This window comes from Lynx rufus, unplaced genomic scaffold (genome assembly GCF_022079265.1).
Source record: "Lynx rufus isolate CCGP_SWC_20201006 ecotype Redwood Valley unplaced genomic scaffold, mLynRuf1.p SCAF_3, whole genome shotgun sequence".
Taxonomy (NCBI): domain Eukaryota; kingdom Metazoa; phylum Chordata; class Mammalia; order Carnivora; family Felidae; genus Lynx; species Lynx rufus.
The window spans coordinates 100,112,744-100,129,810 of record NW_025814845.1 but is presented as its reverse complement, the minus strand read 5'-3'; the positions used below and the strand labels follow the sequence as shown (position 1 = coordinate 100,129,810).

The following is a 17,067-nucleotide window of genomic DNA, read 5'->3' as shown; positions in this document are numbered from 1 at the left end:
GAACTATTTCTAACACAGAATGGTACCACAAATATCCTGTTAGACATCTGTGCCACTACCATCTTGATTTAATAAATGTTAACATTTTACAGTATTCTTTTTGGACCTTTTTTGTAAGGATTTTTTGATACAACAAAATTCCCCTACCTACTCTATTACAATAGCCTTTATCTCTCCCCAGCTATCTTCACTATATTGAAGTTCATGCAAGTTCTTGCCATGTTTTCTTCTATATATTTATTACTTACATGAGTACACTCATACCTTTATGGACTGGTTTTATGTGTTTTTGAAATATACATAAATTAATAATATACTACATATTCTGCTTTTTTTCCACTTTATGCTTTTGAGAATGATCTATGTTAATATGTGTATATCTTGTTTTCTATTCTCACTGCTACAGTATAATCCATTGTATGAATATTTAGCTTATTTTCCATTTTTGAGTATTATAAACAATGCTGTAGTGAACATCTTAGTAAATGTCTCCTTTTATGCATTTGTGTTTTTTATGGATTATATACCTGAGAATAGTTCTATCAGTTTATATTTCCAGCAACAGGGTATGAGAGTTTCTCATTGCTCTCAGAAGGACTTGATATTAACAGATTTTCAAAATTTTGCCTACTAAAAATAGCTGCCCTGTACATCTTCAAAAATGTTAGCATCATGAAAAACAAAGGACAAGGAACTATTCCAGATTAAAGAAGACTAAAGATACGTAACATCTAAAAACAGTGTTGTTCCTCAGTTGGGAAAATGAAACAAAGCCTGGATTATGTATTAAATGGTTTTTGCTCCCTTGTTAATTTTTTTGAAGTTTGATCATTGTAGCATGGTTATATAAGAGAATATTCTTGTTCTTTGGGAATACTCGTCGATGTATTTAGGGATAAAGGGACACGATGTCTCAGAATTATTTTCAAATGCTTTAGCAATATAATAATACAGAGAGTGAGATTAAGCAATGTAGCAAATTTCTAACATTGGTGAATCTAGGTGAAGGGTATATGTGAATTCATTTTACTTTCAACTTTTCTTTAGATTTGAATTTTTTTCAAGAGAAAAAGTGTTTGCTAAACTCATAGGTGTGAATTTATTAATTCACTCTTCTCTGAGTACTAGTGAGATTGAACATCTTTTCCTATGTTTGTTGGTCATTCAGATTTCCTTTTTTGTGAATTTGAATTCCTTTGCCTAATTCTACTTTGCCATTTGTCTTACTGACTTGTCAAAATTCTGTAATATTCTCCTTACTGATTCTTTGTTGATGTGTTTTGCCAACAACTTCTCTCACTTTTTGGTTTGTCTTTTAACTTTGTGTAATGGGTTCATTAAGGAGTCTTAACCCATATAAAATGACTTTGTTTTCAATAATTTTCCACTAACTGTCCTATTTTGAACTCTTCTTTTCCATTGAATGGAGGATCCCTTTACAACATCTGGTCAAGATTCCAGAACATTCCATGGGCGCCTGGGTGGCGCAGTCGGTTAAGCGTCCGACATCAGCCAGGTCACGATCTCGCAGTCCGTGGGTTTGAGCCCCGCGTCAGGCTCTGGGCTGATGGCTCGGAGCCTGGAGCCTGCTTCAGATTCTGTGTCTCCCTCTCTCTCTGCCCCTCCCCCGTTCATGCTCTGTCTCTCTCTGTCCCAAAAATAAATTAAAAAAAAAAAAGTTGAAAAAAAAATTTAAAAAAAAAATAAATAAAACGTTAAAAAAAAATTAAAAAAAAAAAAAGATTCCAGAACATTCCAGTGACTTGGTTATTAGAAAGTCTCATTTTTGTAATTAAAGAGACAGTTAAGTTTATTTTGATGTATAAATCTTCAAATCAAATCTAAAGCTCTTCTTCTTATTTTTTTTAGCATAAGCTAAGTGTTTCCATGTCTCTAGTGGAGAAAGGCTGTGGTCTACTTTGTACATATCTCCCCCTGCTAGCTCATCAAGGTGGTAATCCTCTGCTATGTGGAATGGGAAGAAGAAGCCAGAGGGCAGGCATCTTTTCATTTGAGCTCACTGTGGTGAAGTTTCTTTCTTATTGGTCACTACTGCTCTAATGTTGACCAAGTTTTAACATCCTGACTGTGGCAGACACCCATGTGCTGCCTCTCTCTAACTGGGTTGGGGGCATGTTTAGAGGGTTTGAAAAGGCCATGTAAGCTACTTTCCTTTTGCACAGCTCCTGAAGCAGAGATCTGACTCTGATTTAAGGTTCACATCTAATTTTCACCTTTTCCAAAAGGATAGAGCATCATCCCAGCCCCATTTATTGAATCCTTTCCCACTGAGATGTCTTCTTGCCTTCCACCCAATATAGTGGAAATTTATCCTTTTGCCAAATAATGAGAATACAGGTTGACCCAAAGGCTGTTCCTCTCTCATCTCAGTTCTTTTTTCCCCCTGACTTAATTGCCAGGAGCAGGTCAGCAAGTTTGCCAGAATAGACATTTAATTGGAAGCAAGATACCAGGCCTTTTGTTTAGGCAACTCTAATCTTTATGAGTGATTGCCTTGGCTTTCCACCCCCCTCCTTAGCTTCTGGGAAGTGGAGGTGTACCACCTCCCTTCCACCCAGGAAAAAGAATAACCTCTCCAGAAGTCCATGATCCCTCCCATGTCTCTGTCCTCTTACTTATGTGGGGTGAGAAGGAAGCTGGTGGTAAGTACTGGTCTAGCAATTCTCAGTAAGTCTTAATGGGAGGTGGCTGGTCCCAATTGCTAGTGACAGCTTGGTCTTAGACCATGGAGTACTTAGTATCCCTTCTCATCAGTTTTGGATTTATCAACAATTCCAGGACAACCGGAAAAATACCATTTGACATAAGGTTGCATTTCATTGGTATTTTCTTGCATAAAAGTTTTTAAATGTCTTAATATAGTCAGATTTATTAATCTTTTCCTTATAGCTCATCCTTTCTTTTAGCTTTTTCCTTTTTATTTTAAGTTTATTTACTTATTTCAAGAGAGAGAGCATAAGAGGGGAAGGGCAGAGAGAGAGGGGGATAGAGAGAATCCCAAGCAGGCACCGCACTGTCAGTGCAGAGCCCTACACGGGGCTTGAACCCACGAACCATGAGATCATGTCCTGAGCTGAAATCAAGAGTCAGATACTCAACCAACTGAGACACCCAGATGCCCTTCCTTTAGCTTTTTCAATAACTATTTCCCTATTCTTTTCAAAATTTTGCTTTTCACATTTAGATCTTTTGTCTATTTGACTCTTTAAAAACTTTTTTGTTTATGGTGTATGAGGTGTAGAGATCTAATTTTAATTTTCCCATAAGGATAGTTCTTGTCTCAATACTATTTGTTGAATAGTCTTTTCTTTCCCGCTGATTTGTATTACCACCTTTCAAGCTGCTTTTAACTGATACACATTTCTTTGTATTTTCTTTTTATAGGAATCAACTCTGCTGTCCCCTAAACTAAATTAGATCCCTGATATGTTCACCCATCATAGTGAATTGTTCCATTGAAACTTTATTAGTAGGAGTTGTGTTCACTATTGCATGCCTAGCATTTAGTACAGTACCTGGCACAGAGTTGGCTCTCAATAAATGTTTGGTGAAGGAATGAGCAAATCCAGGCCAAGATCCACGTGGCTGTGAGTCTGCCCTAAAGTCTACCTTCACAGATTTCAATAGTTTTTATATTTTACTGTGATTGGTAAAATGGATTTTTCCTTTTCAATAACATAGGCTCTCTCTCGATCTGTTGTTCTTTGAGACAGACATTGTGAATATTCCTAGATTTATCCTTTTCTTGAGCTTGGCATCTAATGGGTCACTTAGGTTCGTAATTTCCACTTCCTAAAAATTAAGACAGATTTTCTATTCCTACTATATTTTCATTTCAGTTCAGGCCTTCCCCCTCTTTTCTTTATTTTTTAATGTGATATTTGATATATGCACAAGAATGTGTATAACACATAATAAGTTAAAATTACATGTACACCTATGGAAACTACCACCTGCCTAAGAATGATAACATTATCTATCCATGGCCTCTACTTCGTTGCTTCTCTCTGGCCCACCCCTTGCCTCCACCTAAGAGGTAATCACTAACTTGAAGTTTGGGTTTCTCAGCCTCTTGCTTTTGTTTTCTTTTCAAATATAGACTTGCTACATAATGCAAATATTCCTACCAAGCATTATATAGATATACTTGTTCTTGAGCTTTTTAAGAATAGTTTCATACTTTGTGAAGTCTGCAAATTGAATTTTTCATTCAACATTTATGCTTCTAAGATTCATCCATACTGCTGTGTGTGGCTATGGCTAATTTCATTATTTAATTTCGTTAGTGAACACAATGACATTACATTGTGTAACATACCACCATTTGTCTGTTCTCCTGTTGATGTTTGTTTAGACTGTTTCCAGACTTTTATTTGCTATTTTGGACAAGATTGCTATAAACATTTTTGTTTATGTCTCTTGGTCCACATGTGTAAAGTTTTTCCAGGCTCTGTATCAAAGAGTGGACTTTCTGGGTGAAAGGGTATGTGAGTATTCAGCTTTAAAAGATAATGCCAAATTGCTTTTCCAAATGGTCTATCCATACTCATGCCAGTAAAGTGTAAAAGTCCCCATTGATGCATATTCTTTCCAACATTTGGCATTATGAGATGTATTAATCTTTTCCCTGTGCAGATGTGTAATTGTGTCTCCTTTTAATTGTAATTTGTATTTCCCCAAGAAAAGAATTTGAAATTGTTTTATAGGCCTACTGACCATTCTTGTTTCCATTTCTGTGCAATGTCTGTTTGTCTTTGCTCTTTTTTCTATTGGGTTGAGTTTTTCTTACTCAAAGTCACATATTTTAGATCCAAATTTAATTCTTTATCAGTTATAGGTATTGCCAATATTTTCTTTCAACTTGTGACTTTCTTTTTTGCTTTTCTTATAGTATCTTTATAAACAGAACTTTTAATGAAGTTTTAATTTTAATAAAGTTGAATTTATCAGTCTCTTCTATTATACTTGGAATTTTTAAATCTTGTTTTAAAAACACCCAGATCTACGCTGAATTTATAAATATATTTTCTTATGCTTTATTTTAAAGGATTTAAAAGCTTTGTCTTTCACATTTAAGATGCATCTGGAATTAATTTTTGTGTACATGGTATGAAGTAGGGCTCCAATTTTATTTTATTATGGGTAAACAATTATCCTGTAAGAGAATTTCTTTAGATTGAAATATACTCAAAATATATATTGCTATGAGAGGAAAGCACACAATATAACAGAATATATGGTATTTAGAAAATATAAAATATACATGTGGTAATTAGTATGTATACAGAATTTAAAGAGACATACACCAAAATAACAACAATGATTATCTTTGGATAGTAGAACAATTGATGATTTTTGTTTATTTCTTTTGTTCTTTTCTGTATTTTCCAATTTTTCTCTGTCGAACATATATTTGACAGTGAGAAAATAAGGTAGTATAGGTAATAACATAGTATCAGCACATCTTAAAGAGAAATCATCAGTTGAAAGAGAAACCATGAATTGAAATCTTCCAACTTAACTTTTTTTTATATAGCATCTTCCATTCCTAGGGATATGGGAGAATGTTTGTGGATTATGCAGTAAGTCTCAGTAGAAGGTGAAAAACCATTAAGTTGTGGAATCTGGGTGAATCTTCTGTAAATAGTTATATAAAATCTCTCTCTCCTAAGTTGTGTTTGCTTTACAGGTAATGTGCGACTCTTTGGAGAATAGGATCTGGGTTACTTATATGTATCATTGGTGATATAATCATTTCTTTTTGATCAACAGCAGATAATGAAAAGACTTATAAAGCGATATGTTCTGAAAGCACAAGTGGACAAGGAAAATGATGAAGTTAATGAAGGTAAGCATCTTCAACTTGAGAAACATTCTTTTGCAACTAACTTGATGAACTTGGGAAACTTGTTATTGAAAGATACTTTAAAAATCCAATCTCAGGTAATAGTGCCAAGATTGACAGGAGAATCTTATGTTAATTTCTAAAATTATCTTTTTAAAGGAATGGGTATTTAAAATGTCATTCAGAGACCATTTATCTCTTCTCGGAATGCCCTGATTCTTAGAATGTAAAACCTGCCATCTTTCTGGAAGCTTTTAAATCCCTATTATATAAGGTAGTCAGTAGTTTCAGTTCTGTTTTCAGTGAGTGCACATGAGTGTTAACCTTTTTCCAATAAAATAATATTTATTTTCCAATAAAATAATTGACTGCTTGACTCAAATAGAATCCACATTTCTTCAGGAAAATCTTTGCTTTGTTATACACAAATCTTGCTCTCATCTAGTGTTTCTCTTTTGCCTTTCACTTTTCTTGGCTCCTTCCTTAATGGTGCCTATTTTTCCACATATATCCTAGGCAGGGCATCTGTCTGGATTATAAAAATGTTTCACCAAAGGCTAGGTGGGTCAAAGCACAGGCCCAGAGTTGGAAAAAAAAAATCAAACTTGGAGAAATAAGTTGCCTTAAAAATGGAAACTGTAGCTTACAACACCAGTGAGATGCCACCAGATGATCTCTATCTGTGCTGATAAGAGAGAAAGGGCTAAACTAAATAAAACTGGTGATGGGTTTTGAAGCCATTACTTGATGAGCACAAGGAATCCCTTGAAAATCTGAGTCAGTCCAATGATACATGTATGTAGAAAAGAAGTCTATGAATGTGTGATTGAGGATCAGCAAAAATCCAATCATGATGCCCTAGAAATTGTCTCAGGGAGATAGGATTGGAAAGGGGTTGTAGTCTAGAAAGTGGAAATGTGATCATTTGTGCAATAACCTCCCTGGGGGGAAGGGGTACAAAAACAAAGTGATCTGGGGAATTGGATGGCTGAAAGCATTAAAACCAAGGAGCATCTTCCAAGTCCTTGCACCAAAGAGGAAAATGAGTTAGTGAGAATTTGGAGTTTTGAACAAAGTTCGAATTAAACTATCATACAGTTTAACAGCTTCATTAATAAATGAAGGGACTGAAGTCTGAAGAGGCTGAGTAATTTGTGTTTGCTGTATTGGCAGACTACATGTAACACTTAATGTATAGTCTTCTGGGGCACCTGAGTGGCTCAGCTGGTTAAGTATCCAACTCTTGATGTTGGCTCTGGTCATGGTCCCATGGTTGTGAGATTGAGCCCTGCTTTGGGCTCTGTGATGGGAATGAGATCTGCTTAAGGTTCTCTCTCATCCTCTTCTTCTGTCCCTCCCCTGCTGTCTCTCGTTCTTTCTCTCTCTCTCGCTCTCTCTCAAAAAAATAAAATAAAATAAAAGTATAGTTTCCCCATAAGTCAAAAACAAGGAAGGAGGATATGGCAGTAGGCATGCAAAAGGGGATCCACTGGGTTTATAGTCCAAATGTAATACTTAATGGAGTGAAAATCTACTTATTTCACCAAAGACTGGCTTTGTGATTTCAAATTAGATCATATTGCCAAATGGGAAAGGAAGAAGCACTTTTTTTTTTGGTCTAAACAAAATGAATCTGAAAATGTTTTATGTGTAGTCCTAAAAAATAGAATTCCTTAAGATAAAGAGGTTCTGACTTTCATATATATAAGAACATAGAAATTATACTTTAAACCATGATAAAGGTAGCAGGGAATATCATTAAAGGTATGTTTTACATGTGATTCTATTATAAAAAGCTGTTGAAATACCAATGATTTGAAGAATCACTTCTTATAGATTCAAGATAAATTTCTGCCCCAAAGTTCACCTTTCGACGTCAATGGCTTATCTACATGATAATCATTTGCAAGAGAATCCAGTTTTTAATTGCAGTCTACATATGATCAAAATACTGCCAAGCTTAATTATGGGTATAGTTGTGTTTTAATAGCCAAAAGTCTCCTATGGAGTTTCTTTTGTATGTACACATTGCTAGTGGTTTCACATCTAAACTTAATTTCACCATTGCTTGTTACTTCCTTATACATTGGTTCTCTGTGTCTTACAAACCCTTCCTTGGCTCCAAGTTCATTACCACTGCCTTCCTTAATAATCACTTTATGTTCTTCCCAACTCCTCAAACTTGACATAAAATTTAGTTGTTTCATATGAGTATTTGCCTGTTAAATGGACTAACTAAGCTTTAATTAAGTTGCATTTTGCTAGGGTTCTCTTCCATCCTAGCAAAGGGGGATAATCCACATAGGTTTCAACCCTTATGGGTCTGAGGGAACCAAAGGGACCCTCTATAGACAGGATGGAGATACCCCGATTGCAGATCAGTTAACAGAAAAATCACCCTGTGTTAAGAGGTGATTGAGCCCCAGAACAACACTTTGAGTTCTACTACTGAAAACATAGCTGGACTATTTTTATAGCTTTTGTCAAAGATCAGTATATTTTTAAAGATTAATATTTCTTAAATATCTTGAAGGAAAAAAAATTGAAAAAAGTACCTTGGACTTTATGAAGCAAATGTGTTCATATTGTATGAATTCATTCTTTGTTCTTTTCTAAATCCAAAGAGCAAATTACCCATGATATGTTTTTTTTTAATACAAATACTATAGGTGAATTAAAAGAAATCAAACAAGATATCTCCAGCCTTCGTTATGAACTTTTAGAGGACAAGAGCCAAGCAACTGAGGAATTAGCCGTTCTGATTCATAAACTCAGTGAGAAACTGAATCCTAGCATGCTGAGATGTGAATGATTCAGTAACCTGGAATAATGGCTTTGACTATAGCACAAATGTGGGCAATAATATTTCTAAGTATGAAATACTTGAAAAACTGTGGTGTAAATTTTTAGTTTTAACTGCCTTTATCATGTGAATCTTTAAAAGTTAGGTCTTAATGATTTTACTGTTTTATCACATGAAAATGGTCTTCATTTTGATTGTCTGCCTTGACATTATAAACAATGACATGCCATTGTATTTAAAGGCCCAGTATTATTACATTACTGACATTTTCGTCCACTTTAGAATAAACTCTATGTCTTTGCACTACCTGTTTGCCTCCAAGAGACCGTAAGCTCCTTGGGGACAGGGACCATGTCTTATTCATCCTTGTGTCTCCAGCATCTAGTACAGTGCCTGGTACATAGTAGGTGCTCAATAAATGTTGAACCCAACTGAACTGAACTGCCAACAAAATACAAATAAAAATAAAAAGGTCATCACTATGTAGCATTCCTTCCGTTGTCCAAATGCTGAAGACATTTTTTTAAAAAAATAGAAACATGAAATTTTATAACTGGCTATGACTTGGTAAGATTTTCTTAGAATTTTTGGCATCACTCATAATCCTAGAACCTTTGAGCCCCAAATGAAGAATTTAACAATGAAATGGGTTAATAGAAAATATAATTACATATTTAAGTTTCATAGAATTGTTCCAAACAACACATTAAAGATTTTTCTAAAGTATATACTCTTTGCTGTCTTAAATTTTCATTTGTTGTTTTTCAGTAACATGAATTTATTTAGTGGCATGGTGAGTTTTTTAAAGTTAGAGGATATGCAGGGTTGCTATTTTGTTATAACCTTCTAATTTCTGCCTCTGATGCTTTAATGCTAAATAAGATATCAATGACTGACTTCTATCTTGCCCATTAGCTTCATTCTGAGTTTTAGAGGGTATGTCTATGGGAAGAACCAGGAAAAAGCAATGGCTGTCTACCTGGAAACACATATCCAAGCCTCACCAGGTATGTTTCGTTTCCCTTCGAGGCATCTCTTGCCATCATTGCTTACAATGATTGACATCCTTTTTCTTATCAAAGCATTTCAATTACACTTTCTATACAAAATAGGTGGTGATGAATCTATATTTGATTTTTATTTTATAAGTGAGTTAAATACTGGTAATATCCACAACACCTCATGCATCCCCTTAATAAGAATGGGGGTACAGGCCAGTAATTTCCCTCATCTCTTCACAGACCATAAAACAAAGTATTTTTTTTTTACCAGCTAGGTTTTGTCTCATGGAGTTATGCCTATCTGGATTCTCTTCACTCTGTTTTTGTCAAGTCATACAGGAATACGAATTGTCATAGCTTAAGGGTAGTTTCATAGGTTCTAAAAAACAATTAAATACATTATACGCTAAAACTCATTAATATCACACATTTTTTGTTTTCTAGACATGAAAACAAAATGACCATTAAATGGTAGCTCTTTAAAGATTATTTCTTAATTTCTACTTTTGGGGATTTAAAACAGTTAATGTAAGAAAAGAACTTTATAGGGGCGCCTGGGTGGCTTAGTCGGTTAAGCGTCCGACTTTGGCTCAGGTCATGATCTCACAGTTCGTGAGTTCGAGCCCCGCGTCGGGCTCTGTGCTGACAGCTCAGAGCCTGGAGCCTGCTTCACATTCTGTGTCTCCCTCTCTCTCTGCCCCTTCCCTGCTCATGCTGTGTTTTTCTCTGTCGCAAAAATAAATAAACATTAAAAAAAATTAAAAAAGAAAAGAAAAGAAAAGAACTTTATACATTTTTGCTACCATTTTAGAATATTTCATTAACTTTTGTGCTTTGCAAATGGTATTTTGTCTTAAACATTTTTCAAACTTTATATATTTTATGTTATACCTCAGAGCTAAATAAAATATTGATTTTTTTCTTTGTTATATGTTACTATAGTTTATATTAAAACAGTAAAGATATGAAATTTCCATAATAGAAAATACTTACAGCCTTCTAGTATTGTCTAGGATTCCAAGAGTAAAAGGTTTTTCCTATACCTATGGGACAGCATATTTAGTAATCTTCCTAATTGGGATTGAAAAAATGTTGAATGGAAAAGTGTCAGATTTAGCTGAGGACATTCTTCCTAGGATCCTTGGAGTGTTGAATGAAAATAAAGCTCATGGCAACTATATCCTGTAAGAAAATACATTTTTTTTTGTCATCTATGCCTTTCACAACTGCAGAGCTCCAAACATAGGTGGTTTTTCCTTTATTTACTATGCTTATGTAAAACTGGTACATTTCTGTTATTTCATTTTTTTCCTTCTTCATAGTTTCTAGGTGGTAGCCAAGAAAGAAGATGTGATGCCAAGATGTGGTGGATACTATTGATATCCTACCCAGATCCTTTTTAATGGGCCAGTGCAGGCATCTCCCAGATTCTGTGAGTGTTCCCAGAATAGCAGTTCCCAACAATCCACTTCCCCAGGGAATTGCCCTCAACTGAAAGGAAGCCCTGGATGTTATGTCTCCCCTTCCCCATACCAGTGACAAACTGGGGTGGAAATAAAAAGGCTGGGCCCTTGTCTTAAGGTGGGCCACATTTTTTGGTGTAGTTCATGCTCAAGAGCTGCAGAAGGGATTAGGTTTGGCCAGACTCCAGTTGAGACCAAATCTGTGTTTAGCTTTTCCCTCTATTATCCTGTCTCCCTTCCTCCCTTTCTGCTGAGGACATTCCTTCAATATGTCATATCCAAATCTTATTAGGCTTTGTCCCCAGTGAACTCATCCTAAGACATAGGTATTACTGTGATAATATAGAGGCAAGGTAAGGATTATTCTAGGTGATTGTTATCAAAATTAATACTTCTTTGAGGTTAATAATAGCTCTAGGCCAGCAATACCTTGTCTCACTGTTTTAACAGGAACATTGGGCTTAGAAGCCATGCTCAAAGAATTAGGTGGGGCAACTTGGAGAAGGGAACATTTTAACAGAACCAAAAACAATTTTGTTTAGCGAAAGACATTTAGGTGATTATGATTAATTAGAAAATTATCCAAGTCCTATATCTTTTTTTAACTTCTTTGCTATTCTTAGTTTTTTCCTCAGTTACAGGTAAAGGAAAGGAAGCAACTCTCAAATTGCTTCTTAGGCTTACTCTTTAAAAATTTTGGTACTGTAAGTGTTTCTGTATTAAATTTGCTGGAGACCCTTGACTTAATGGAATTCACAATACATTGAGAAGCTTAGATTTATAGACTTGAAATAAAACAGGGAAATAAGCAAAATAGTATCTGGTGTCTTCAGAGTTCTGTGTACTTTAAAAACTTAAAAATGACATGTATTTTGTGATTGTTAAAAGCAAATTTACTACCACTTAAGACAACTGTCTTACTCAATCGTGTCCAATATATTTTTATTTCAAATGCGTTAAGCCAAATGAAAGAAGCTGTGAGAAATGGGAAGGTAAAGTGTCTTATGAATGATGTCTAAAAAGAACTGAAGTCACATTAATTGTTTATTGTGTGCCCTGGGACAAATCTGGTCTTCTACCATGTTCCATCAAACAGGGCTTTGCCACAAGCAGATTCTCAGTCTTTGGGTGTCTCAGAGTTCTTTCAGGGGATTGGTATCATCACCCAAGGTGGTAATGATCTTTCTTTCCATGTTTCTTTTTTAAAATCAATCTAAAAGGTTATTAATTTTTTAAAATACGAGTTTGAGGGTTTCCCAGTTGGTACCACATGTTAGTGGAGACCAATGTATATACTCATGAGTCAATCACTCAGTCAACCACCTTTAGCTGTGTTATGGTTTTAACTATAATGCAATTTAAATTGCTCTTATTCTTGGTCATAAGTTGTTTAATTTATACTCATAAGGGTTGCTTTGAGACTGCAGCATAAGGTTTATAAGTTACTGAAGTGCATGATACTTCTGTAAATTTGTCTGAAGGTGATTTTTATCACATTTAAGATATAATCATTTTGGTTTTTTTTAATGTAATCCACCAAGATGTCTCCAGTACCTTAAAATATGTTTAAAAAGATAAATTATAGTGGCAGTTTTCTCTAACTTGGCTTTTCATTTTTGTGAAGAAAAACTCCCCACCCTGCTAATTATATAAGAAGTATTTAAAATTAGTACTTTGAAAATTTTGCCATTTAGAAACAAAACACAGTACTTAAAAAAAATCACTTGCCTTTTCTAGATGCAAAATGAAAGAATTCTAAGTATCATAAAGCTCTTTTTGTGTATTTTTGATGCTATATCATAGCCTCATTTTAATGTTTTAAAATAAATTTGATCTTCAAAATAAACTCTTTTCTTTTACACAATTAAAGTAAATAAACAGTGGGCATCACTTATTAAATGGGAAATAAGCATTGCCAGTATATATTTTGATTACAAATATTATAAAGATTATAGGAAGAGCCAGGTGGCTCACTTGGCTAAGCATGCGACTCTTGGCTTCAGCTCAGGTCGTGATTTCATGGGTTCGTGAGTTTGAGCCCTGTATCAGGCTCCATGCTGACAGTGCAGAGCCTGCTTAGGATTCTCTGTTTCTCCCTCTCCCTCTCTCTCTCTCTCTCTCTCTCTCTCTCTCTCTCTGCCCCTCTCCCACTCTCTGTCTCCAAAAAATACATAAACTTAAAACAGCTTTTAAAAAAGATTGCAGGAAGATGAATTTTATAATGCTACCTTAAATAATATAGCAATCTAAAATAAAATGCCTTATCTTTAAAGCTACATTTCTACACAAACATTTTCTTTTCTCACCTTGGCTTGTAGATGCCCAAATTAATTACAAAATTTCACAATGAAAAAATGAGATAATTATTAAAAATCCTATGGGATTTGAAAGGTTATACATTACTATGAAAGTGGTTTGTGGATATGAAAGAGAAAACATTGGATTAATTGTTTCTAAGATTTTGCTCAGCCCTGGAATACTTGTCAAATTTACGAGAGTAATTTTTAAAAAGATAATTCCTGCCCATTCATCAGGTTTTCAGGATTTTGATTTCTTTGTTATAATGCAAAAACGTAGCAATAATAAATATCAGTACCATTTTCCTGAAGTTGTTAACATGCATTGCCAGGACTTAAGAAGGGAAACAAAACAGACTGGGAAGATTTGGTACCCACTGTCTTGGATAATCCTTTATCAGAACCTTGCAATCTCAGGGACAGTAGAATGCCTACCTTGGAAACTATGCAGTTAAACACAGATTTTGAGGATTGCTTAATTTTTTAATTTTATTTTTTAACAATTTTATTTTCAAATTGAAAATTTTTATTAAAAACAATGCAAACATCTTATGGAAAACACAAAACAAGAGGAGGAAAGTTTATAATCCTTTATAACCAACAAAATTTTTTTTGGATTTATTTCATAACAAGTCCCTTCCTATAATTGTAATCATAGTATATACACTACTTTATATTATGCTTTTAGTATGATCCTGAGCACTCCCCACATTGCTTTCCAGCCTTCATTATTTCCACTTTCAGTGGCTGCACAGTAGTTGATAAAGTGGAGGCACCATTTCTTTATTGGATAGTTATATCTGCATTTTAAGTGGTTCCTCAATGACAACTTGTTACTTTGCTTTGTTTCTGTAAAACTAAATATCCAAAATTGGGGTTATGGGTTAAAAATATCCCACATTTATAGGTTCGGATGCATATTTCTACATTGCTTTTGAAAGGGTTTTATTGCCAGTTTTAAGCATCACAGTTGATGAGCACATGCCCTCTCTACAATATGCAGTGTTATCACTTACATCTTTTTCTAATTTGAAAGGTAAAATAAAAGGGTATCTTGCTTTAATATTATCAATTACAAATGAAGGTAATAGATTTCTATAAGTTTGTTCAGTAGCTACTTTCTTCGTGAAATGTCTGTTAATATTTTTACCTGTTTACTTATTGGAATAATACTATTTCTTTATTAACTTGTATGAACTGTTTATAAAGATTGTAAGTTTGCATATATATCCCAAATTTTTGTTTATATTTAAAAAATTTTGTCACATATTGAAATGTTTCATCTTTATTCTTAATATCTGTTTTTTTCTTTTTGATTTCTTTTATTCCTGTTAAGATCAGACAAGTTCCCTTCTGATATAGGCTGAATTGTGTCCCACTTAAATTCATATGTTGAAGTCCTAACTCCAAGTACCTCAGAATGTAACTGTATTTGGAAGTAGGACCTCTAAAGAGGTAATTACCGTAAAATGAGATCATTAGGATGGGTCTTGATCCATCCAATTTGACTGGTTTCCTTATCAGAAGAGATTAGGATACAGACTTGCAAAGAGGGAAGACCTTGTGAATCCAGGAGGAGAAGATGGGCATCACAAGCCAAGGTGAGAAGCCTTAGAAGATTGGTTTGGTTCCCTGCTCACACTTTGGTCTTATATTTCTAGCCTGTGAGACCTGTGAGAAAATAAATTTCTGTTGTATAAAGTCACTCAGTTTGTGGTAATTTATTATGGGGCCCCTAAGTATTGCACCTTCCAACTCCCTAAATTCTATAAAATTCTGTACAACTCTGTGTTCTCCTGTCTCCCCTACGGCTTTATTTTTCAATTTACTTCTGAAATGTATCTGTATTTTTGTTGAGTCTAAATTGGTATGTGTTTTTCGCAAATTGCTACACAGCCAATCCATCTCCAGGCCCTGCTGTCTATTTTAATGTGGAGTTATTTAGCCTCAGAAAAAGAATTGTCTAGAACATTCTGGTATCTAGACAAAACCTTCTCATGTCCCTTGCTGGAAATAATTATTCTTCCTAAGAAGTACCCCCTTCTCAGGGTTTCAATTCTTGTTTCACAATCATTTGTGAACTCTCTCCTAGTAAACCAAAGAAATCAGGAAAGAGGCTGTATCTTTCTCATCTATATTTAGTATTTCTTTAGTCACAACACTGTACATTAAGGAAGAAATGATCAAAGGATCAGGGAATATTAGCTCTCAGTCAGACCTTGGGTCATTATAGGCCACTAGTAGTCTGCAGGTCCCTGAGAACTATTCAGGGGGTCTGTGATTTTGAAACTCCTCATTACACTAAGATGTTATCTGCCTTTTGCACCGTGTTGACATTTGCACTGATGGTTCAAAAGCAATGGTGGTTAAGTACGGTTGGTGCTTAAACATGAATCAAAACAGTGGCTTCAATAGTTACTGCATTCTTCATGCCACATATTGGCAGGAAACAAAACTACATAAATATGTCCGTTGTGAAGCAGTAAAGGTTGTTAATTTTAAGTCTCAATTTGAATACATTTCTTTCAGATATTCTGTGTGATGAAATGGGAAGTATGCATAAAGCATTTCTACTGAATACTGAGGGGTATTGTCTCAAGGAAAAGCATTTGTGTGATTGTTGGAGATGGTAGCTGGAACACTTTCTTTAAAAAAGCACAACTGACAAAAAATATGATTAGTCAGACTAGAGTATTTGGTATACACTTTCTTGTGAATTCAAGAAGGGAACCTATCATTTTAAGGAAAACAACTGACATTTGTTGCCAATGCTTAAAATTTGACCTTTTAAGCATAAATGAGAAGTTTGCAAAATTTGTTTCCATGTCTAAGGTAGATAGCTTTCCAATATTTCACAACTTTTCTGATTAAATCCATGGTGATATTAACATATAGGATTTCTTTGATGTTATATAATGAAGACACATTCCACATTGCAATTAGCTTATAAAAAACTACCACTTGTTGACAATAAATTTCATGTAATAAAAAATAAAAAATAAAAATAAATGGCCAAAAGTTACGAGCATAAAAAAAAAACTACCACTTGTTAATTTTGCGCCAGATTTTCTTCATATACTTAAATAAAACAACCCACATATACCAACAGATGGAATGCAGTAGGAGATCTGGGACTTGCTTGTCTTTTCAGGTGGACAGTAAATAGATTTGCAAACACCAATTTGCAGACTTTTTATCTTTTTTTCTCCCAAATGTTTTCATTAAAATTTTTATGTAATAAGTTTATTTTTAAGTACACTTTTAAAATTCCAGTTCTAATTTCTAATTTTTTCTTTTTTTTAATTCTTGAGAGAGGGAGCACAAACCTGTGAGCAGGGAAGGGGCAGAGAGAGAGAGAGAGAGAGAGGGAATGAGAGAGAAACCCAAGCACTCTCTGCACTCTTGTGGAACCTGAATCGGGGCTTGAACTCACAAAGCCTGAGATATCCTAAGCTGAAATCAAGAGTCGGACACTTAACCGACTGAGCCACCCAGGCGCCCCTCCAGTTCTAATTTCTAATATAGTAAATATCAGCAGATCTTATATAAACAAAAGATCTTTGGGGTCCTCAATAGTTTGTTAAGAGTTTTGGGAAGGGGCTGTAAGGCCAAAAGTTTGGTAACTATTGTGGTAAGC

At 34.6% G+C, this 17,067-nt stretch overlaps 1 protein-coding gene across 2 annotated transcripts in view; it reads left to right on the top strand.

Annotated features, from left to right (window-relative positions):
- The window catches only part of TRPC3 (transient receptor potential cation channel subfamily C member 3), a 72,190-nt gene extending 63,409 nt beyond the window's left edge, over positions 1–8,781 (top strand). For both annotated transcript variants that reach the window (XM_047092047.1, XM_047092046.1), the window contains 2 exons: positions 5,794–5,869; positions 8,536–8,781. In XM_047092047.1, coding sequence (XP_046948003.1) covers positions 5,794–5,869; positions 8,536–8,678 — 219 coding nt within the window. In that variant the 3' untranslated portion in view covers positions 8,679–8,781. The remainder of the gene's footprint in view (positions 1–5,793; positions 5,870–8,535) is intronic.
- Positions 8,782–17,067: the final 8,286 nt, after the last annotated feature.